General features: G+C 44.9%; 2 protein-coding genes across 2 annotated transcripts; both read left to right on the forward strand.

Moving 5' to 3' along the window:
• The first annotated feature begins 667 nt into the window (after positions 1-667).
• LOC128303456 (alpha-tocopherol transfer protein-like) lies at positions 668-8,244 on the forward strand. Its single transcript, XM_053040410.1, has 3 exons — positions 668-885; positions 5,604-6,350; positions 7,294-8,244. The coding sequence occupies exons 2-3, from the start codon at positions 5,622-5,624 to the stop codon at positions 7,546-7,548; spliced, it is 984 nt and encodes a 327-aa protein (XP_052896370.1). The 5' UTR covers positions 668-885; positions 5,604-5,621; the 3' UTR covers positions 7,549-8,244.
• Positions 8,245-12,369: 4,125 nt separating this feature from the next.
• LOC128304450 (clavesin-1-like) lies at positions 12,370-17,105 on the forward strand. The gene is made up of 2 exons (XM_053041640.1): positions 12,370-12,411; positions 16,132-17,105. Coding segments are annotated over exons 1-2 (975 nt in total). The 5' UTR covers positions 12,370-12,410.
• Positions 17,106-22,787: the final 5,682 nt, after the last annotated feature.

A 22,787-nucleotide genomic window follows, 5' to 3' on the forward strand; every position in this document is an offset into this window, starting at 1 on the left:
AAAGCGTATGCTCTTGAGGAGTCATAGGAAGGTGATGAGAGGGAGCTCGGGGAGGTGTTCTAACCATAACAAAGCCTACTAAAATTACTATGATCGCTCTTTTGCTGGCTCCCTTACTCTCCATCATAATCGTTAGATTATTGTGAGATTTCATAAGAGAGAGCATTAGAGAGGCTTGAGACCAGCTACAGTGAGGGTTCAAAATTGTATGGTTACACATTCCGAAATGTCGTATATTTAACAAGTTGATACCATCAATCTAAAGTATAGCATATTACACAACATCTTTCTTCGAATGACTATGTTAAGTTTCATTCTTATATAGTTATAAAATATATATAAATCGTGTTTGAAAATTACTAAAGCAAGAGATCCTTGTAAATCAGGCTGTCAGTCCTTTGAGGGTTTGCAACTCCTTCAATAAGTATTATTGACCGGACTCTGAACTCTATTTGTACAAAATTCTCAAACAACTTTCATCGAGTAACCGTATGTACCAGACCACCGCCTAAGCGATAACTTCATCATCACACAACGTGCAAAATCCCTTCCCATCGAAACGCGCTCGATCGTTTACAGCTCTCTTTGCTTTCCACTTTGCCGGCAAGATATACCTCTTCGATCGTTAATTCCTGCGCTGACCACGGTACCGATCGGTTGTGTGTGCTCCAAGCGGCTCCCAGTTTCCAGAGTGTCGTCGCCGTACGTTTCGGTTGCGGTGTGCAAACGGTGACCACGACCATCGAATAGTGTTGAAAGTTTGTCACAAGTGCTACGTAACGTTTTGGTGGTGATCTTTTAAGACGCACCACTTGGACGAGAGGCGTCGAGGCCACTGGAAACCCTGCCAGGATTACGGTGACAACTCAGCAAATCCGGCTAAAAGTGAGTGCAAATTTTAAGTGTTTTTTTGTTCCTCGCCGTCGACTAATCTTCCTACTTCGACTGTGGAGCAAACATCCCATTACGTCGGTTAGCGAAACGGTGACCTAACGAAGCGTTTGTGGTTCTCCCATATCGTAGGTGACCTTTCGAGTGTTTCGGTGGAGGGTTGATGCTCATTAAGCAGTACGCTGATCAGGGCTCCGAATGGTGTGTTTGACACGACCTTTTAACATCGGATCTGCAACCAGAGTGAAATGTAGCACTGCACAAGCAGATCATCATTAGACCGTCGTCTAACGTGCACAAAAACGGCTCCCAATGATTGGCAAACTTTTAGTATAGCAATTCACAGTTTCACGGTTCGCTTCACGGTGTTTGACTTACTTACGGGCTGATCGATCGATACATACCACTGTGGTGCAACCCGATTAGCCCACCAGCACACTCTCCGCGAAGAAAAGGGAAGGGGAAAAGCGGGGCGCTTTATTTTGTTTTTATACCCCTTTGATAGAGTTGCCAAAGGCCGTATCCCTCTCTAGCGTCTTGCGCAGCACAAGCCTTTCACTCGGGCTCTGTGTCTGTGCGACACAGACCATATGTTGTAGGCGATCGTATATTAGGAAAGGAAGGAACTGGGCAGGGTGTGTATGTGTTTTGTGTGTATGTTCGTATGCGTCCAGCCGATTACTTCTTTGTTGGAGGTTGCAGAGCTCTTTCGCTTTATTGAACTGCAGTAGCAAGTCGCGATCGATTGCATAACATCAAACAAATCGGCAGGCCGATACGATTGGACTGTGGGGTGGGCAGGCAAGACGAAGCAGTTCAAGAAACTCCGGCTATCGAGTTCTCAGTGCTCGTGCACTGCAAGCAGAGACGCACTGTCTGTGAGGTTCTACGGTATAGAAACTACGCACAAGAGGGTTGCTAACATCTGCTTTTCGTTAAACGGTGTGTCAAGCCGTCTGTTCCTGACACTCCCAAAGTTGATAAATCACTCCGCGAAGATGACCAGCAGCATCGCCAAAAGTCTGAGTCAACTCACTAAATGGCTAGCCCATTTATCAAGGCATCACAATCCCCAAGAAGAAGTAAAAAAAAATAGCGTTAACCATCGATTCAGTTCCTGGTTCACGACATATTTCACGGTGGGTGGAAAACAACCCACTACCTACACCCTTTATGGAATTCACCCCACTAGTGGTGGAAATATTCGTACTCATATCCAGCAGGTGTTTGTCCGTGGACGGTTTACGGACGCAGCATTATATTTATGGACCACGGGTCCCTGTTTACGGTGTGGAAGTATGGAATTTTATTTTTAAAGTTGCCATTCCGTTCATGTTTTCTTGGCAACGAGAAACGCGGCGCGCACGTCATGATACTGCTGCTCCAGAACCGTTTTGACGATCTTCGGGGAGAAATTGACCATCGGTAGGTGATGATAAGCTGGCAGAAACAGCTGACCCACAAAAAAATGATAACTTGGATAAGCCGAAATACATTATGTTTAATGGCATAATGGTGTTGTTTGGTGTTGAAAGGGTAGAATTTTTCTGCTGCTGATGATGTCCTCAGTTGATCTACTCTGTATTAGATCAGCCATCTTCTTAGTTTGTATTAGAAAACCACTTTACAAGGTTTTGGGAAAGCTGATACTGCACAGATGACCTCCCGAACTCTCCACTCTTCCTTCTCGCTCACCTTCTTCATCATGCCAACCGAAATTTGAACTAAATTTCCCTCGCTACTGTCAGCCACCCTACTCCTCTCTCCCGGTTCGAAATCGAAGAAAGGATGTGATTTTTGGACAACTCATCGTTGTCTAATTTTGCCCGTCAAAGCCGCAATTCGTTGCGGACCACGAGCACTTCGCAATCGAGAGCGAAATCGTGCTGCTGACGTGAAAACCACCAACATGAAAGGTATTCGGCCGATCACGCGAACCAAATATCTTCAGACCCTGGTCACATCCTGTGCTGACGACGCAAAATCTTTGACCTTAGAGCGTTGTGCTAACGTCATACGGCGTTGTAGTCGCCGAAAATGTTATTATAGTCCCTTATTGAAACAATCAATTTTATTGGACCACAACCACACGGCAAGAGGAAATTAGGAGCCTGCAAGAGAAACCCCACAAAAAAAGGAAGTTTGCAGAAGTTCTTGAAATGAACTCTCCCGTGTGGTTATAAAGCAAATGACTTCGATCCGCATCAGTACCCAGGCGTGTGGTGTGTGTCGTAATACAATTTCATGCTTAATTACTTCATTTTCGATTGTTTGGACCATAACAAATCGACAACAATTGCAACACAACATGTTCTTGGTGGTCGTTAATCTCTGAAACTATCACTTACGAAAAGCTTTATTTATTATAGCATCTCTAGACACATTATTGAACCATTCACAAGCATCGCTGTGGAATCGAATCGAACATGAAATAGGAACTCAAACTGGTAAACATGACTGCGTCGTAATTGCAATGCACATGTTTCTTCCGAACCAAACGAAATATAATCCATTTGGTGCTAATACCGATCGTTACTTATTCCTTTCCTTCACATTGCTGTACTCGTAGTCTCCTCCCTTCTAGGAACTATCAATTGACCTTTGGATACACGTCACAGCAGCTCCTTCCACCGGATCACACATATTTTTCGTTCCGATCGATCCGAACCGGACGGGCCACATAAATAGGCCACAAAAGCGGTGCTGGCCTTTTGTCGGAGGAACTGGAGCAGATAAATTCTCTTCCGGTGTATGCGATTGGCGGTAAAAATAGACTATTTACTCGCATGATTTACCGGCCGGGCAGTGAGTCGTGCCGATTTTGTGGGTGTGTTTTGTGTTTTTTGGGGGGAAATTTATTGGAAGGTGTACGTCGAGGTATTTCGTGCCAATAAAAAGCATACAAAGATCTTCTTTCCATGAATAAGAAATTAATGCGCTTGAGATTAATTAGCCATTCATCACTCGTTTTTCTCCGTCCGATCGGTTGGCGAACGATCGTGATTAAGCATTCTGAGCGGAAGCTCTGGAACTCGTCAAGATTACCTCCGTGGAACGGCGAGATGGAGACGCGCGGACCGTTTTTCCTTTTTCGGAACAGCACGCGGGTATGGGTTTTCCTTTCCGATGAAGCTTCACCGGAATTGGCACGAGTTTGTGACAGACACGCACACATGAATTTGCAGTTTGCTGCAGTATGCTAAAGAATTGCTGCTCCCCTGTTGGAACCACGCTTCATGGTAGGGAGATACCTATTTTGGTAATGAGTTGATTTCGTGCCGAGATTAGCAAATGAAGATGGGTCAGATACGCTGGGGCTTGGAGGTAAAAAATAACATATTAAAGTGTACACGTCGCGATCGAGACAAATGGATAGCAGGGACAGTATTTGCTCATTATAATCTCTTGCGTATCAATAGCACTCTATAAATGGGTTTTATTTGGGACGCTGTCGAAAGCATACGCATGACCGGAATGCGGAATGAAGTGTGTTTACACCCAAAGCTCCGGAATGTACATAAAATTCAATTAGTTGTGGTGAAATTCACTTTTCAGTTTTTAATATTTCATCGAACTACGATAAAAATGGGCTGATAATAAAAAAAAAATGCCCTAACAATTAATAGACACACGGATACTTAAAATACACAACAAGTGAGGAAAAAAATATTTGAAAAATTCCCCAACACACGATATTCATCTCCATTTTTTTTACTATTCCACTACAATACGCCTCATTATCGAGAAGGTATTTGGAGATTTGGATATCAATAGGCACGCACCGAAAAAAGACGAATGGACGGATTTCAAGGCCCTTCGCCCGTCGAAATTTCCGCTCCATTGGTTAACGGACACCCGTCACCCAACACGAAACGTACTCGAGGTCAAGTTCATGAACGTGTGCGGAAAGATGTTATCCTCAGACGATCGGTTATTTCATCCAACATAAAACAGCCGCCAAGAGGTAAACGCTATGGGCACCGAATAAGACTTCTAATTTCGCATTAAGCGAAAAGGGCGTGTATTGTTTGTGCTGAAGCACCAGGAAGAATTTATCGACGCTCTGTTAAGTTCTTCCGCTGAGCGTCTCAGTAAGTGTCGTTGGTAAAGTACTTCCGCTTGTCTAAATGGAAACGTGTCAACTTTTGACACACTTCTGCCGGCGTAAGAACATAATTTACATTTTGAACACTCAAACATTACGCAACGTGTGAGGCTCTGTTTCAGGTTTATGTGTCCACTAAGTGTCTTCATTTTGCAATCAATTCTGAGAATAAACATCTTGAATTACCGACCATCACCAATGCGATTAAATATTTAGCTATGAGCAGGGGAGATGGCAAGCGCCTTGGCTGATTGATTGTATCTAAGTGTATTTATACTGCGTGCTTTCCGCAAATACCACCCACAGCTTTTAATTGCATACCATACGATGCATTCAGATCAATATTGATACCCTATGTCTATGTAATAAAATCATAAAATTTCTAGTCTTTGCTTCACAAGATCATTCCCTCGCACATGGTCAACGTTTCAGATGATGCCGGTCTGTTTACGAAACTATTCATATTCGATTCCCTTTTCAAGGTCGATTGGAGTGAGAAAGTTTACCACCGGCCTGATCAAACTACAGTTTATTTATAGCGCCCGTAGCTACTAGATAGCATACCCTTCATTCAACTCCTACTCAATCGATCTTTCCTTCCACGCAGCGCACTACACGCACCACAATGGACAACGAATTCGCGGTTCACAGCAATTGTACCAGCCCGGCCAGCTACCAGCAATACACCTGGGCGCTAACAGACAAGCTGCGAAAGACGGCCAAATCGGAGCTGCGCGAAGATGAACAACTGCGATCGCAAGGCCTGGCACAGATGCGAGAGTTCATCGCCAAAAGTCCACACATCAAGCGGTGCCGTACCGACGCACTGTTTCTGCTGCGGTTTCTCCGCACCAAGAAGTACTCGATACCGCAGGCGTGCGCCATGTTGGAGAAGTACCTCACGGTGCGTCAGACCATCCCGGCCTGGTTCTACCGGTTGGACATTGAGGATCCAGAAATTGAAGCAATCATCGACGGAGGCTACATTGTGCCGTTGCCGGAGCGTGACGATCATGGCCGACAGGTGATATTGTCCGTTGCGGGAAATCTTGATCTAAGCCGCGTGTCTTCCACCCTACTGGCACGGGTGCACTTCCTCGTGCAGGAGGTACTGGCCGACGATGAGCCGTCACAAATTTGCGGCTACGTGCACTGTGTGGATGAGCGCGAGCTGTCGATGAAATTGATGGGCATGTGGTCCCTGGTGGATATCAAGAAAGTTGCAGATTGCATACAGAACGGGATACCGAATCGCATCAATGGATTTAATCTGATCGGTCTCCCGTCCACGGCTGCTACGCTGCTCGATTTCTGCGTTTCACTGTTGAGTGATAAGCTTCGTAAGCGAATCAACGTAAGTACAGGGAAAATTTGGGGTTCAAGCATTCATGATCTTCCTCCATTTAATCCACAAAACTCTGAGAATTCTCGGTCGCTCAAAACTTGCCAGACATTCATCAATCTCGTCTATACTCCTTCCACAAAGCTAGTTGAAGTTCTTAGTAACTTTCTGTATACCACACTGCCCATGCCTCTAAGATGTTTCAATACACTTTTGAATAGCTTCATTTTGTAGACATTGTCCATGCATCACTCATCGACTCGACGATGGACTCAACACAACGAAAATCGCAAATGAACTTACATCTGGATCCGCCTTAGTAGATCATGTAGTCAATGCAATAATAAGAAATGGTTGACGGTTTAACTTTTGTCATTGATCTTGTCTTGAAGACAGCAATAAAAAAAGACACTTAAAGCCTAGTATAGTAAATAAACAATCAATCTCGACGTTGCAAAATTTCATGATCTGAAGATCATTACGACGGTCGCTGTGAACCGGTTTATTCGAGGCGACATTTCGTCTACGATCCACTGACAAGCCTCTAGGTAAAATTGACTACAAGGTCAGAGAGAAAAGCTCCGCGATCACTCGATACCGATCTGTCAAGGTCACACTAATGGCAGAATTTTAGTTTTCCTTCAGCAAAGCTGATTCACGAAACGTTACCCATCTCCCCAAATAAAAGACTCAATTTTACCTTCGTCGATTCCGACCCGAATTTGAATGCACTCCTTCATCGGCCAACTGCAGCCAATTCAAGAAAACCGGATTATTATCTTTTTTTGATTTTTAACCCAAAGTTCACCTTCGTCGTTGGCGAAGGATTTGGTTGTCAATGACCTCCGTCATTTGTCCACTGCGGCCACCTCGCAAAACGGGTTGATAAAATTTGCATTTTAAAATATCTTTTCTTTAACCACTTTTTTTCTTGTCTCTTCTGCCCGCCTGCTAGCTTTTTCGCACCGTGGAAGACGTTGCCGGCAAGATAAACCGCAAGATTCTGCCGAAGGAATACGGCGGCACCGTACCGATGGCGGACATGATCGCACAGTTTAAGGAGCGATGTCGCCAGAAGAGGGCCCAGCTGCTGGCGATGGATGATATGTGCATCGAGCTGTCCAAGGTCCCAGGACACTGTGCGGATTCGTGCCGGCGGGATCTGGATGCCGGCATGATTGGAAGTTTCCGCAAGCTGGAGGTCGATTAAGGACGGGACGGCATAACAGTAGACATTAAGAAGAATGTATCATATTTCCATACTACAACTATGCTTACTAGTGATAAGATGACACAACCGATCGCAGAAGGATGGAACGAATGGATTCTATTAGACATGGGAACACTATTGGTGGTATACATACAATATATCTAATCGCGTATTCATGGATTGCCACAAATTCGATTGTTCTATATACGCTTCAATACCGTAGCCCGTTTTACGATTAGCGCCAGCGACGCGTTGGAACCGTAAGGAAATGTTATGCAACGGCACCAGAACCGAACTCGAGGCAAGTGCCGAAGCAACGCCTTTAACGCTCCATTTTCTTACTTCAACTTCAAACTGTGATTTTGTATTATTATTTCATGCTCGTTTCTCGTAAACGGTCATTTTGGACAGGTTTTGTCATCATCAAAATTGTATCTAGCCCTGTTTTACTGCCCGTGTGGTCACATTGTTGTCACTGCAACGGTTTAAAGACTCCATATCGAAACGCCCTAGAAAGAGACAGAGGCGCACAGAAGCAAGATTGCGATTGCGTAACACCGTAACAATCCTAATTGCTATCAAAAAGCACACGACACAGCACGTAACCGGTGCAGCGGGACAGGAAGATGTACGTTACTTTAAATCATAATCAAAATACGAATAAAATGGATGGTGAAAAAGAAACTAACCCAACACGCCAACGACAACACACGGTTACGACTTCTTATGGTTGACATTTTGCTTTTTCTTTTGCGTATTCGTATCCACCCCTTTTGCGGTGAAGCAAGAAAGAAAATTGCCTCTTCGAAGGGAGGTTTTGCCAGTCTCCAATAGAGGAAACTCGCACACAGGTAGCGTCGTACTGATAAGGAAGCGGCGTGCGACAGCTAAGTACACGTGAAGTGCCCGTAAAGAGTTGATCATAAAAAAGTACTAAATCGCACGCTACCACATGGCTATTCTCTCACCGCCAATAAAGCTGCACCGTTCAAGTGACGGTGAAAACCGAAGGAAAATGAATGGCGTTTTCTCGGTAGTTTTGCGATGCGAGCCTCTGCGGTGTGCCTCGCATTATGCAACTTCGTCCATATGCTTCGAACGGTAAGATAAGATGCGGTAAGATGCAGGGAGCTCCTTTTTTATCGACTTCCTGCTCAGGTGCCACACAACAATTTGCGTTTTAGGCCGTTTTGCGTGCGTGGCTGTGTGTATTCATTCATCCATTGATATTCATGATCTTTCGCCATCAAATGAACCCCGAAGAAGGTCGACTGCCTGCCCGCCCCATGCACGCCTTATCGGATTGACCGAATCCGCGAGCAACCTTAACTCTCGTAACCTTACACCGCCTGGGGGACGAGGACGAAAGAAAAAAAGAAACACATACACAAGCAAAAACCTCCCAAAACTTGTGCCCCGTAGAAACGGTAGCGGTTCAAAACTGAAACTGATGTGAAAACATGTCCACCCTGATCATTAGCCGCTCACCCCTTCGCTGATCGCTTGATCATCGGGCGGGCGAGGGTGAAAAGCCGCCAAACAGGTTCATGTCTCAGATCGATGATTGGTCATTTTCCAAGCCATGGCCAAACGCTGCTACCTCGCGCGAGCACATGCGGCTCTGTGACTCCGTGCCTCTGTGGATTGGGGTTATTCACATGCACCCTTTTGCACTGCCACCTTGCAAAGTACGTTCTAAGCGTGGTAAAAATGGTAATTGAACGGGTTAGTTCTAATGCACAGCGCTAACATAGGTTGTCGGTTAGTGGTGTGGTAGGCGCCAGCATTAATGAAACATCCGTTGTTACGGTATGATTGGTGGCGTTTGCCTCAACCTGAATTTTCTCCAGAATGCAGTATGCATTACCTAATTGGCAAGTTGGGATGAAAGTGGATCCGCGATATGCATGAGAAACTTTTGCTGCCTAATTAGTAAGGGTCATACGGTCAATTGGTCTTAGGTGTAGAAAGTTTGTTCTACTTTCTATTCTTGAAATTAGAGATTAACAGCATTGTATTTTTAACACAAAAAAAAACATTATTATTGCCATTAACATATTAAATATGAACGCGTCAGGGTGCATTGAATCGGCTGTTGCGTAATGCAATAATTTTAATAGCAACAATACATTCGAAAAAATTATAATAAAGAAAATAGTATAAATATCAGCTCCATTTCCAATTTAAAATAAAACATCGAATCAGCATGACCGTAGTCCATCCCAGTGTGACAGAAACGAAAAAAACATCGAAACATCGCAGATCGTTGTTGGGTATACATGTAAGTTCTCTAGCATGTGTTAATGCCGTTTATAGATTATTAAATGGAGTGAATGAAAATTACATCATGTAATTTTCCAATAATGTTAAGCTGTTTATTTTAAATGGTATGTAGATTATTTGAATATTAAAGTAGGTCTGTTAGTGAGATCATGTGTGTTCAACAAACAATTTTTTTAGAGATTATTTAACCAAATTTAAAAGATAAGTTAAAAGTTAAAATGATTTACAGCACAGCATTCGTCTGCAGAGCCGTTTTCTAATACAATAGATACACACTTTCAACAAACTAATTAAAGCCGCAATATAGTAGACTTTGAAGCTGCAGTGATTAATTGTGGATATAAATCACAGAAGTGCTTAGAAAAAAGTAATGATTTGTTTCGATCTTTCCTCCTAGGTTGGATTCATTTATATATAGACTGGATTTCTTCCTCAATTTAATAAATTGCTTACACTAAATGATGCTTTTTATGACTCTCCATTATGCTTCAATCGTTTTTAACGATTATCTAATTTATATGTTTTTACTCTTGAAGCTTTCCTGAAGCCTCTAGTCTGCAGAAAAAATAGATTAGTTGATTAGCAAGACAACACACACGTACAAAACGCGCACAAAAAAGTTCAGAACCATAATTTTATTTCTCATCAGCGCAATAGCGACAAACGACAAAAAAGAACTGGTTTATTTTCTCATCTCCTAACATCGGCAAGTCTTTCGCATAAGATAGACCGCTCACCGTTCGCGTTCGAAAGTGAGAGGATCATTGTGCGGAACCTTAAACCGCAAACACGTCGCCCTTGCGAAACGAAAGTGAAATTTCTCAACACTCGCACAGCGTACAGAGAGTGCGCTCGGGCAAAGGGATGAAAATTGCAGCACACCCTCACGCACACAGTTTAAGCCGGCGATGGTGGTGGATGATGGAGGACCCTTTCCGTTTTGCAAGTGCGTGCAGATGCCCGGTGCGGTTGGAACGGTTCTTTTTCCTCATTTCCTTTTCATTCGCGTGGCCAAAGCAACGACGCAACTTTCGCACGTTCAACGACCCAATCGGGTTGCGTGCGGGTCGAACGCACTGACTGACTGTTGCGAGGTGGGACCGGTTCCCCCAAAGCTCATCGTTCGTGAAGCATTTTCCCTCAGGTCGATCGCTGGCGGAAAACGATCGCTTCGCTACTGTTTCTCAGCTCGCCGAATGGAAAAGGGAGATTCGATCTGCACCGGCCCCTGAAAAATGCTTCGCACCAAACGCACAACTTCCTCGTGCTCCCAATTTAGGTTAAGGTCCTTAACCTTTACCATGATCTTGCCGGTACTTTCGCTTGCCCCGTTTGCGAACGAGCAAACCAAAAGAGAGTGCCGGAAAAATAATACCGTAACGAACCTCACAGACGGCGAATAGAAAATACACTCCACCCCGGTGGAATCGCCATTGGAAAGAGCTTGGATTTATATTTCATTAGGTGCAGTACAAAACGACGAGGTTATAATTTAGTTCCTTCTTCACCAGCTCTGTTGTTGCACTCTAAGCAATGTTTAGTTTTGCTTTCCAAATGAATTGCAATTATTGATTGTTTTTAGATTTCAGATCGTTCAACCGACTCAAATTCGCGCAAGCGGAACCATTTTGCTGGTGCGCCCAATTTTTATTTCAGCGTAATTATCGGTAAAAATAGCAACCAATTAAAAATTGCTTTTGCAACTGCGCTTGGTTCTGTGGGTTCGAACGAAAGACTTCTACGAAGGTACAAGCGCGAAACCCCTGTTTCCGAAGAGGAAACATATTTTTTCTAAATATAGTAAAATTAAATAAATAGACACTTTTTATCACAAGAACACGTGTCTACACCATACAGCTCAAACCTACGCATGGCAATCCGCGTAGCGAAAGTTTCTCGCCTGTACGCACGCTGGAGCTCGGTTGCCTATGGTTACTTATGTATGCGTAGACCCCCTTTTCCAACGGTCTGTGCGCTGGAGCTGTGTTGGTGTCTTAATCGGACACGTTCCATCTCTCCCCTGCCATCGACTCATTCTCTCTTTCGGTCTCTCTCGTTCTGTCGCTTTTCTTCAACCACGGTTCGCCGATTAACGGTGGAGCCAGCAGTGGTTATGACCGGCCCCAGGTGTCCACAACCAGTATCTGGCGCTACCACCAGCACGCACGGGCACAGTCTGCTTTGATCCGTCTCGGAATTCGGAAGTGTGTTTCAGCACCGTCCAACCGTCCGTTAAAAAAATCCCCCAAACCCGGGCATCCCCTTTTTTGAAACACATTCCGCAAACAGTTCCCCAATCTGTTTTTTACCCCATCCGATTCCGATCTCCACGTCAACCGGTTCACGTTTTTCCCCCTGAGCAGTGTGCGTTGTGAGTGTGTTTTCGGTGTGGTGATTAAATTTCTCCTAAACTAAGGTGCAACGACGAGATCTACAGCCTTTGACATTTTTCACTGTGATTGAAACATCAGACAACTACAGCACAACCACGTATCCTCTACCCAAGCTGCAGAAGACGACGAAGAAAAGCATTATTTTGGAGCCAATTACACGGATTAGCAGCAGAACTGACGCACAAAAGTGAGTTTCCAGTAAGCGAACGAATATCCTGGGGGTTAAATGGGTTGGTGACATCAAATTGACGCCAACAAGAGCGTCACAAGACTGCTTAACCGCTTAACCGGTTTTTACATTCAAATCCGTTGGTCGATAGTGACGGTCTCCGGTTAAATGTTCATCCGCGTACAGTTCCAATTCCAAACTCTCTGCAAAATAAAACCTATTAGGAAGTATCGTCAAATAAACCTTCACGCTTATGCAAACACACATAAAGCTTGCAAGAGGTGTGAACGAAGCCCTTCCGAGTGAAACTGACACGGAGGGCTGTAAAGGGACCCCGGGAAGAGTCACCTAGACATTGAACGTTACGCTCGGCAGTGGTTTTCTTTCGCATCGTGCGGTCGGAATATTGGGTGTGGTGGCATACGCTCAAGTATTTCCTTCTTGATGCCAAACACTCGACCGATCGCGTTGACTGGTTGTCGCACCTTTGTAGCATCGTTTGCCTATTATAAACCGGATAACAGAAAAAAAACAACGACAAATAGATAACTCTCGAATGGCGGATTATACGTAATAAAGAAACGCGATCGTATCGAGCGTTCGAATGTCGAGGTCGTGGTCCGACAAGGGCGAAAAATGTTATCATGATTTTACACGCCTGGTTGATCAAGCTGGTGGAGTGGTTTTGGTAATGAACTTGCCCTAAAAACCCAAGTTTTTACAGGTTTAGTTGTCACTTTTAAGTAATTAAAATGGCAATATTTTCATCTCCTATTCGTAACATAGAATTTTAAACTGTTTCCTCCAACCGGGGTGAAGGCTAATATATCGATCATTAAAATAGGACTAAAAAGTAGCAAAGTACAATTAAAAGAAGATAAAAGCAACGTTGTACATTCATCTCATGCCCCAAATATATCGAGCAATTATTCCACCCCGGTTTTCCCTGCTTCAACGATCGTTCGTTCCATAGGGAAAACTATCAAATAACAAGCGATGATATCTGCGCATTAAGCCGCTTCGGTGGAAAAATGTAAATTTCGTTTAATGGAGCAGAAAAACTGCACTCTTCATAATATCACTGTAAGCCTGTTTTTTGACTGGTTGGCCTATTTTGCACTACGAGAAGCAAAAAATGAAACACCCAAATCGTAACCCCAGTCGGCCCCAGAAAAATGGTGTGCTGTATCGGTACGAAATGCTCACCAACGCCTTTGTCTAGTAGAAACGGTTTCGAACAAAAACCACCCGAAAAAAAGCTGCCTCGTCTTCTCTTTGCAGTTCGAAGAGGCTGAAAAAACTGAAAAAAGCTCCACGTGGGAAGAAGAAGCTGTGGCGAAAGGCGCGTGGGGCAAACGAAACTAAAAAAGGGATCGTGATGAAAACTTTCTCTTTTCGTTTGCGAGATCGAGGTGAACAAAGGCACCCGGTCAGTGCAGAAGATGTGGGTTTATTTTTGGAAAAAGGACAGGATAAAATTAAGTTTCCCAACGCACGGTGACATTTGTTGGTTGTACTTTTAGTCTTCCGAATGCCTTCCCTATTTCCTTGCTCGATTGCGATTACTCGAAAACCGGTTCCGAACGAATGGGAAGGAAGTGCAACGGTACACTGCATCACGAAGTGCACATTGACCCTTGGAGGCATTCGTACGGTAACACAGCCACAGCTGGAACGTTTCACCGGGAAGCGATCTCACTTTCAAGAACTCATACCTCCAGAGCGTACTCGCGGTGATCCTCGAATGTAGGTTAGTTCCGATCGACAGTTTGTTGAACTTTGCTGTTCCAAGATCCGGTCTGAGATGGGTTTTACGTTTCGTATAATTCAATCCAGTCCGGAAATCCTGCCAGCAAGTGGAAAGAGCAATTCGCACACTTTGCAAACTTCACGTCCCACGTGTATTTCCTCTCGTTTGACAGGAAAGCTTGTTAATTGCTTAAAACTAAAAGGAAATAACAATACCTTCCTTTCACTCAGTGCCAAGTAAGAGTGACTAAAATTGCGAGCCGTTGTTTAACGACGATCACGTGTCACGTTAGTCACGGCAGGAACTCGCCACTCCTCTATCAGTCGTCGTCCAGCATGAAATGTTAATCACGTCGCAAGACAACGTACACACTTCCTTCCCATTCAAAGGGCCATGTTTGGCTTGCGGACAACGAAATGGTTGTTGTTGGACCCGGGTGAGCCTTTATTACATGCAGCCAAATCCTATGTAACGAAGCTATTGTTCCTCGGTGATAATGGCGTTGCTGTTTTTTCGGACTTCTTTGCTTCATATTTTACTTGGCGTTGCGTACACAGTGCATTGCTTTAATTATCGCGCACACACAACGCACGGCTTATATTCCGATTCCGGTACGCTGTGGATCATTAGCCAGAAATGCTACCGATAGGAAGTACATGAAATGTTAATTGTTTTACGTAAGGTCGAGTCATTAGTGCGATTTTTATCAAACTCGCTCTCTGGGTGACTGAAAGGTGATTTGATACAAAGTACCTCATGCAGAAACAATAATTCAATTACCCCCAGCACCTCCCCTTTCTTTCTGTCTATTTAAATATAAAAAATCTCCATTCAAACTGATGACATTTGGTGCCGTAATCATGTGCGCTAGAAACCTCATCGTGCCATCGTGCTATTTTTTTGCTAGTTTCTGTTCGACCTTCTCGCCGAATTGTGCAACTTCCCACTGTGTCAAGCTATTGGCGTCTGTATGAGTGTCTGTAGTGTGTCTGTACTCCCAAAAAGGGACCCACAGTACAAACCCCCACCCAATTGCAGCCTTGTGCGTATGATCGACCACAATTGTATCCCCAAAATAGTGGCCTTAAAAAAAGAAAGTTTCAATTTCTGCCAGCCTCACATAACCTCACTCAACACTCTGAAATCACCGCTCAAGAGCTGCATCGAATGGGGATGTTATCTACCACACTCGCACACATGCCCATGCGTACTTTCCCTACCAGTTTAACCGGTTCACAGATTTGCTATCGGGCTCGGGCACAGGCCGATTATTGACGTAACAACGATGATGTGTGTCAATTTGTTACTCACCGGCCCGCTCACCGTCATCTCACCCCGGTGAGGTTCTGCCACATTTGTAGGGTTCAGCGAGTGGTGTAAGTGGCCCAGTTAGTCAAGCTTGCCATGACCGAAAAATGCAAAAACCTGCCAGCTACCGATACTCTACTGCGTATGATTGTTGCATCAAAGAAGGAAGTGGTGACCTTTTGGGCAATCGTGGCAGTATTCTCGGTTCATCTGAAGGTTGCATAGCCGCCAGGCTTTGCCACACGTCTAAAATCTATTTGTGACAGAGAAATAGTAGCTTCGTTCTGTTTGGCCTCGTCTACCAACGAGAAATTACAAACCATGTCCTATAAAGGATACAAACACACACATACACTCCGAACATTACGCGTCTTTGATGATGCTATAATTAGCGCTCTCATGCGATTATGAACCTCACCCTGACCATAAACGACAGTTGGTAAGCACAATCGATTGATTTGAATGCTTTAAATGGGGTGGTAAATAGCGAACTCAAGTTGCGCCACGAAATATGGGAAGGAAACGCATTGATTGAATATGGGAGAAAGTTTTTGGCGTCCTAGCATCCTTCATTTCAAGGTTACAACCAAGTCACACTAATTGCGCATCCATGCTCAATTTCGCATAACTTCAAACCAACTTACGTCTTTTCTGTCCTCTTTCTCTCTCTCTATTTACAGTGACCGATAAAATTGACCTCAACAAAGCCCCCGAAAGCTATGCGCCCTACACTTTCAACCTGTCGGACAAGTTCAAAATTATGGCACAGGATGAGCTGCGCGAAGATGACGATATGCGGGACAATGCTCTGAAGCAGTTCCGCGAGTGGATTGCCAAACATCCGCTTATCAGGAAGTGTCGTACGGATGCACCGTTTCTGTTGAGGTTCCTGCGCACGAAAAAGTTCTCCATTCCGGCTGCAACGGAGATGCTGGAGAAGTACCTGACGATCAGGCAGATGTATCCGCACTGGTTCTTCAAGCTGGACATTAACGACCCGGACCTGGAAGCGATCATTGACAGTGGGTATCTGTATTCGTTGCCAGAGCGTGATGAGCAGGGCCGTAAGCTCATGTTCTCCAATGCCGGAAAGTTTGACACGAGTCGGTTCACCTCCACACAGCTGATCAAGATCCACTCGATGGTGCTGGAGGCGCTGCAGGACGAGGAGGAATCACAGATCTCGGGATACATTCACGTGACGGATGACTCGGAGCTGAACATTGGATTTCTGGGCATTTGGTCGTTTACGGACATCCGCAATCTGGCCCACTGTATGCAGAACTCGCTGCCGATGCGCCAGAAGGAGAACCACTTTGTTAACCTGCCCTCGTTCGCGAACAAGCTGTCCGAGTTCATACTGTCGGTGTTGAGTGAGAAGCTGCGCAACCGCGTCTTCGTGCACCGGGGCTGGGACGAGCTGAAGACCAAAATCAATCCGAAGTTGCTTCCGAAGGAGTACGGTGGCACCGTACCGGAGGCGGAGTGTATCGCTTTGTTCAAGAAACAGCTCAAGGAGCGCCGTGATATCGTGTTAGCGCTGGACGAAATGGAGATCGAGATCAACAAGAGTACGATCCCGTGGGCTGACAGCACGGATGCAGACATCGCGAGTGGTGTCATCGGAAGCTTCCGTAAGCTGGAAGTGGATTAAGATTTCCAAACTCTCTAAGAGGAGTACAACACTCCATCCATCGGGCGATAGTTGGGCGCTTTGTTAGATTAGTAAGCTTAGTAAATGTTTGTTCGAAGGTATGAGTGTGTTCCATCTAGGGCACGGTTCCCCAATTCCCTCCCATAATATGGCCGACCGAACAACGGTCAACCCTCACCTACTTTTAAGCAACCGAGCGGCGACACGAACAGTGACACTCGCTACGCCGGGAAGGTGGAATACAGTTACCAAAACAGTCGACGGTTTATGCTGGTCCAACTGCTCCTCAGCTCCCCAGGGGTTGGTACGGTTCTATTGGGCAAGCATGAACGGGTCGCGTTATTTCTTAAATACGTTCTTCGCAATTGCTTCTTGACGGTTTGTTTTCCTTATTTTTGATCCGCATTCCTACGCTACGCATTGTAAGGTTAGGGAATTTAACTTCAACGGCCAACATTTACATGTCGCTGTGATCGAGTTTGTATGTGTATGTGTGCTTTGTTGCGGTATTGTTGGTTAAATTATTGATTTCTGTTGTTCGTTATTTCATTCGTCGGTATTACATTCGTTACGGTAGAACACACCGGTTGAGCAGTATTGGAAGATTGTGGTCATTTCGAGAGAGCACACGCTGACACAGATTGTAATCGTTAGCAACTAAGTAAGCACAACTGGAAACAAATATATAAAATTATAACCTTTTAATTGTTTTGCTTTCTGTTTGCTTTCCGAAGTACGTTGCGTACTATAAATTACGATCCTTGCAACAGTCGTCAGAGATGAAAAATAAATGCTCATCTTCAAAACGCCTAAAAGTATGCAATGCATTACACTGCCAAAACAAGACAATCCGCATGGCTACAGTGCGTGACAATACAAGCCACGCGGCGATCTTATGCTTAGTTTGATGCATTTTTCAAAGCACCCACAGAAACCTCCTTCATCAGAGAGTCTTTGGTGACATCATTAATCCGCAATACTTGGAGATACTTGAGATAGTAAATATTATGTATTTTTAATTCACTTTTATGACAACTTTTTGGAAGACAGTATGTTGCCAGGCTGTTTCAGCTCAATGATCGTCCCTTTGTTGATTAACCTCCCGAAACACAAACGATACGATTTCTCTACTTGAACATTTCCAAAAAACTATAAAACATTTACAACATGCTAAAATAATTCATTTCGCTTTCAAATATTTCTTATTTATTCCACACTTTTCCTCTGCTCCACACAGCACGTGTAGTCATTGCTTGATTTCTCCCAGCTTGACTGCGACCACTCTCTTTCGGATCACTCACGAATGCAAACCACCGTTTTGACATTGACCGCCAAATCGGTCAGTGGGCCATTATTTTGTCTTGCATCGTGAGATCGAGGGTTGTTGGCCTCGGACTAGTGGAAAAGGAAACGGACCGACGCTTCGGACGCTGCATCTTCCCTTAATGCAATGATAATTTAACGACACAAGATTAGGAGTTGCTTCGATAAGATGCAGATCGTGGTAAAGGATAAGATTGCAATTCAAGGTATTACGCGTTCCGTGGACAAAGGACAGAACAGAGTCTACTGAAACTCCCGTCTACAGATTTTTCTTACACATAACCAAGCATGACACACCAAAAACTTTATAATTATCAACCTCACAAAAAAAAACTATGGACCTATCCCACGGCACATGAAAACACAGAAAGAACGACTTTTGCACAACATTACAATTACAGCGCCAATCAATCGCCCACGTTTAGGTTTGTTCGGGCGCTGATGACAGGAATCGCACTAGCACGTCGCTCATTACGTGAACCTTTAACCCCAGGTGGCTTCCACAAACGCCCTCAATCGTGTGGCCTTCAGCTAATTTGGTCCTACCGAGAGCCATCATACCATCCACTTCAGCAGCTTGTGAGCCGCAGCATCTGGAAACAACGCGTTCCGATTCATCATCTGCCATTGTGATTGCCTCATCCGCACATTGCGTACATCATTGCCTGCCGGGTGTCTTGAGCCAGCTGATGGGAACCTGAAAGGAACCTCACACAGATCAGCGATTGAAGATTTTTAACATCTCGTCCAATTATTCACGAAGAGGATGCTCCTAATCAATTGATCGCGAATTTTGTATCTATTGCCATGTGCATAATGTAGTTCAGACCTAACAAGGGCTGTTTGGGCTAAAAGTGGACCACATTGAGAGTTAACGAAATGACCTACTTGAACAGTGCAGAGAAAATCGTCCACACATTAGCTGCAGCTTCATTCAACCTAAACCCGAAGATAATCGTTTTGTTTCAGTACCACATAAGCGCGTCTTACAGACGAGGTTCTTGCTTCGTATGTGTACTAGTCCCACATACTTCTCTACAAAAGCTCGAACGTCGCCACGAAAATGACCCCAAATCGTTATCGATTGGTAGATAATTCCCGATACAAATCTCTTTCACATTCACGCTCATAATTGGTCTTTTACAGGCGGGCAACGGTTGGGGCTCGCGCTACCAGACACCACGGCTTTCCCTTCCGAAAACGATGCAAACGTGAGGTATTTTCCATATTTCTCCCGCTGGTAATCGAAGCAACAATAGCACCACCAGTAGCACCCCGATCAAGATCGCCATCTTCACCATCGTCCGTGAGGCTTCGGGGTGACATACATGGTATTCGTCCCACGGGGAAAAACTCAGCGCCAACTTCCTGCTTGGGAAACTGCAGGCACTGTAATGCGCCTCCGAAATACTGTCTCTCGCTCTCTCTCTATCCACCGATTTTAGGCTCGTATTTTGTGAAAGGAGTAAAATCTTTAACACCTCAGCGTGTAACATGGCCAACGGCAGCAATAGGGTTGTGATGCAATACGGGAAATTTGTGCACGATCATGTAAACAACAACTATGGGCTGCCGTTTCCTATACCGTACACGATCTGCAAGGGTAGATCTACAGAAAAAGCCTTAGAAAAGCATACTCCACTAGCTTATTCGTACAATTTTCGTTTATTGACATTTAAATAATCATGCTTAGGGTACATACATATCATTTACATTGAGAAATAGCTCGCTCATACACGCACGGACGAAAGTGAAGAAGTAAAAACTAAAGAAAGTGATACTACAGATGGCGCCACTTAATACTGGAGCGGGATCTACATTCGAACGCTTCACCACCGTCGTACATCAGGTGGAGTTAATTGTATAATCATAGTCCATGTTTGTGGTAGTGACACAAATTACTACCTGTCTGACAGCTCGCTTATCATCGTCCATCGGGCTCCATTCTTTGTCGACTCCACTCGGGATCGTAGGTTAAAGATCGCGTAAAATGACACCGGGACGAACCGGCCATGTGCAGTTCCCTGGTTGAAACAACTTCATCGATAAACACGCTTGGATGCGATACGTGGGCTGCATTATGTCAACATGGTACTGCACAAAACGGAGATGTCCTCCTCCTGCTAAACGATGCATGATCATCAACGACTATTGCACTTCACCCAACTATCCGAGCATGCACCTCACGATCATCTTCAGGATGGTCGGGAGGGAGCCGCACAAAGTACTTCAGGGCTGTGAAAATGATTCAATTTTTGGCGAGAAAAAGTGCGGTGTAAACGATTTATGAAGGGTTCAAGCTGTCAGCGGTGCCGTACCGGTTACGTAAAAAGCATCGCTTCGCTTAAGGGCTCCACAGGTCTTCAGGGTGTTTGCTCCTTATGCGACCACCAAACCAACCATCCAAAGTAGTGGATCGGTATTTTAGCTAGCCGTCCTCAGCGGAGGACAGGATCTTCAGGAACACCCGGCAAACGTAATTGAAAACGGGTAAACCGCACACTTTATAGCGCAGTGTGCTATAAAGATGATTCCTCGAAGACGATCGTCGTTAGTGGAGTTTCAACAGTTCGGGGTTTGACTATACTCCGCCCCGGGTTTGCATGACAACATCTCGTGTACATGCACAGATGTGTGAAGCAAACAATGAGACCCCCGGTGTGGAACAGCGATAGATTGCGTGCAGTGAACCGGATTTTGGAGCCGGTCAAAAAGCACAACGATTGGATTGGTTGGTGATTAAGATAAATTAAATTGGGCTATGCGGTGCGATTAGCCAACACGAACCATTCAAGCAAAAGGAGGAGTCGAGCGAAGATGTCTGAAGTTTTCTATCGGTCAAAGTGGGTGTACAGACGGTGCGTGTTTGTAGTAATGAGCTCAATACTGATCCGTGGCCTTCTTCTAATCTAATCCGACTTCATTTTCATTTGCAGAAAACGTCTAAACGCCGAGGTTGCTAACTTCTTCGGATCTTCTTTCTGTCTCGAACGCTTCCATTGCAACGACTTGCTTTTCGAGGCAGGGGTAACTCAGAGCTCCGGGCACTAAAATTTCGGTTAAATGCAATTAGGAAATAACGATCGGGTGTGCGGGTGTGGGTGGCTGGCTCGGGTGAGGCGATAGACCACACGTCACCTTACCCTTCGCGCTGCTAAACTCTAAGCCTTACAAACATTTCATTTCCCTTCGTTGAATGGGTAGTAATCGGGTGAGGAAATCGGTCATTTTTCCTCATCTCTCATCGGTTTTTGGTGCGCTGGCTAAGTTGCATCTTGCGCCGTGGGAGACACGGGAGAGCAGTTGTGGAATGCGCTTTGCAACGTTTGTCTGGAGCATTTGGAGAACCCGACCGAACACGGCAACAAAATAGAAAAGGGAAAACGAATCGTTTTTCGTGGTTTTTCGTGAACCTCGATCCTCCATTAGAGGTGAGGTGAGGGGATTGGCAATGGCGAGAGTGAGAGTGTGGTGTCTTGCGGTCTGGTCTGGGTCTGGATGGTGGTACTTGTTCGTTGCTGCTCGCCAACCCCGGGGGGGCCCTGTTGCTTTGAATTCGTTCGTTATGGAAAATAATATTGCCTCCGCCCAATGGCAAATGGCGTTTTGACTTAATTGGGCCGATGCTCGTGGGCTTCAACAATGCACAACAATTGCTGCACAGCTTATGCCGTCGCGGTACGATCAAAGTATTGCGCGATGACTGCAACCAAAACGTAAACCACCCCGCAATGAATGGAGCTCGTTTAACCTCTCCCCAAAAAGGGGGTAAGGAATGTTTGGAGTGTGTTTTGATAAGACCCCTCCACCAAATGTTTACGCTCTTTGCGTTTAGCGAAGGTCCCTCCGCTGAAGAAGCACTGAAGTAACCGTTTTACGGCTTATTAAGATAATGCATGTAAATGTCTCAAAAAAAAAAACGAGAACTTAAACGATCGGCTTTGGTCACTGTGTGGCTGCCCGATACTGGATAAAATGGGTCGCTTACGCATCAACCGTACAGCGCGCGCGTACGATGATAAATCATTACACGGAGTCGTAAAAGACGAGCCGTTTGCAAATGACAGGCAAATGCAAATCTCGCATTCGGTCAGCCGTTGGACAATGGTCGCTCTCTTTACGAGGGAAGCCTCGAATGAATGAGGAGACGAAAAGAAACTGGTAAAGTTAAATCAATATTTACATTCAGGGCAGCAAAACACTTCAACTGCACCGAGGTACCAGTAATCCAACAAAAAGCCCCACGGTCAATTACATTCATCAAGCCCCAGCCTGAGGTTCATAAAGAACTCTAACGCATTGCTTTACGCACTTCTGTCGCAGCAAAAAGAGAGCATGAAACAAAATTTGCAACACAAA

Source organism: Anopheles moucheti, chromosome 3, assembly GCF_943734755.1.
Source record: "Anopheles moucheti chromosome 3, idAnoMoucSN_F20_07, whole genome shotgun sequence".
Lineage (NCBI taxonomy): Eukaryota > Metazoa > Arthropoda > Insecta > Diptera > Culicidae > Anopheles > Anopheles moucheti.

Coding starts and splice junctions, on each gene's coding strand:
- LOC128303456 (XM_053040410.1), top strand. CDS start 5,622: ATGGACAACGAATTCGCGGTTCACAGCAATTGTACCAGCCCGGCCAGC. Junction 6,351..7,293: donor AGCTTCGTAAGCGAATCAAC/GTAAGTACAGGG, acceptor CCCGCCTGCTAG/CTTTTTCGCACCGTGGAAGA.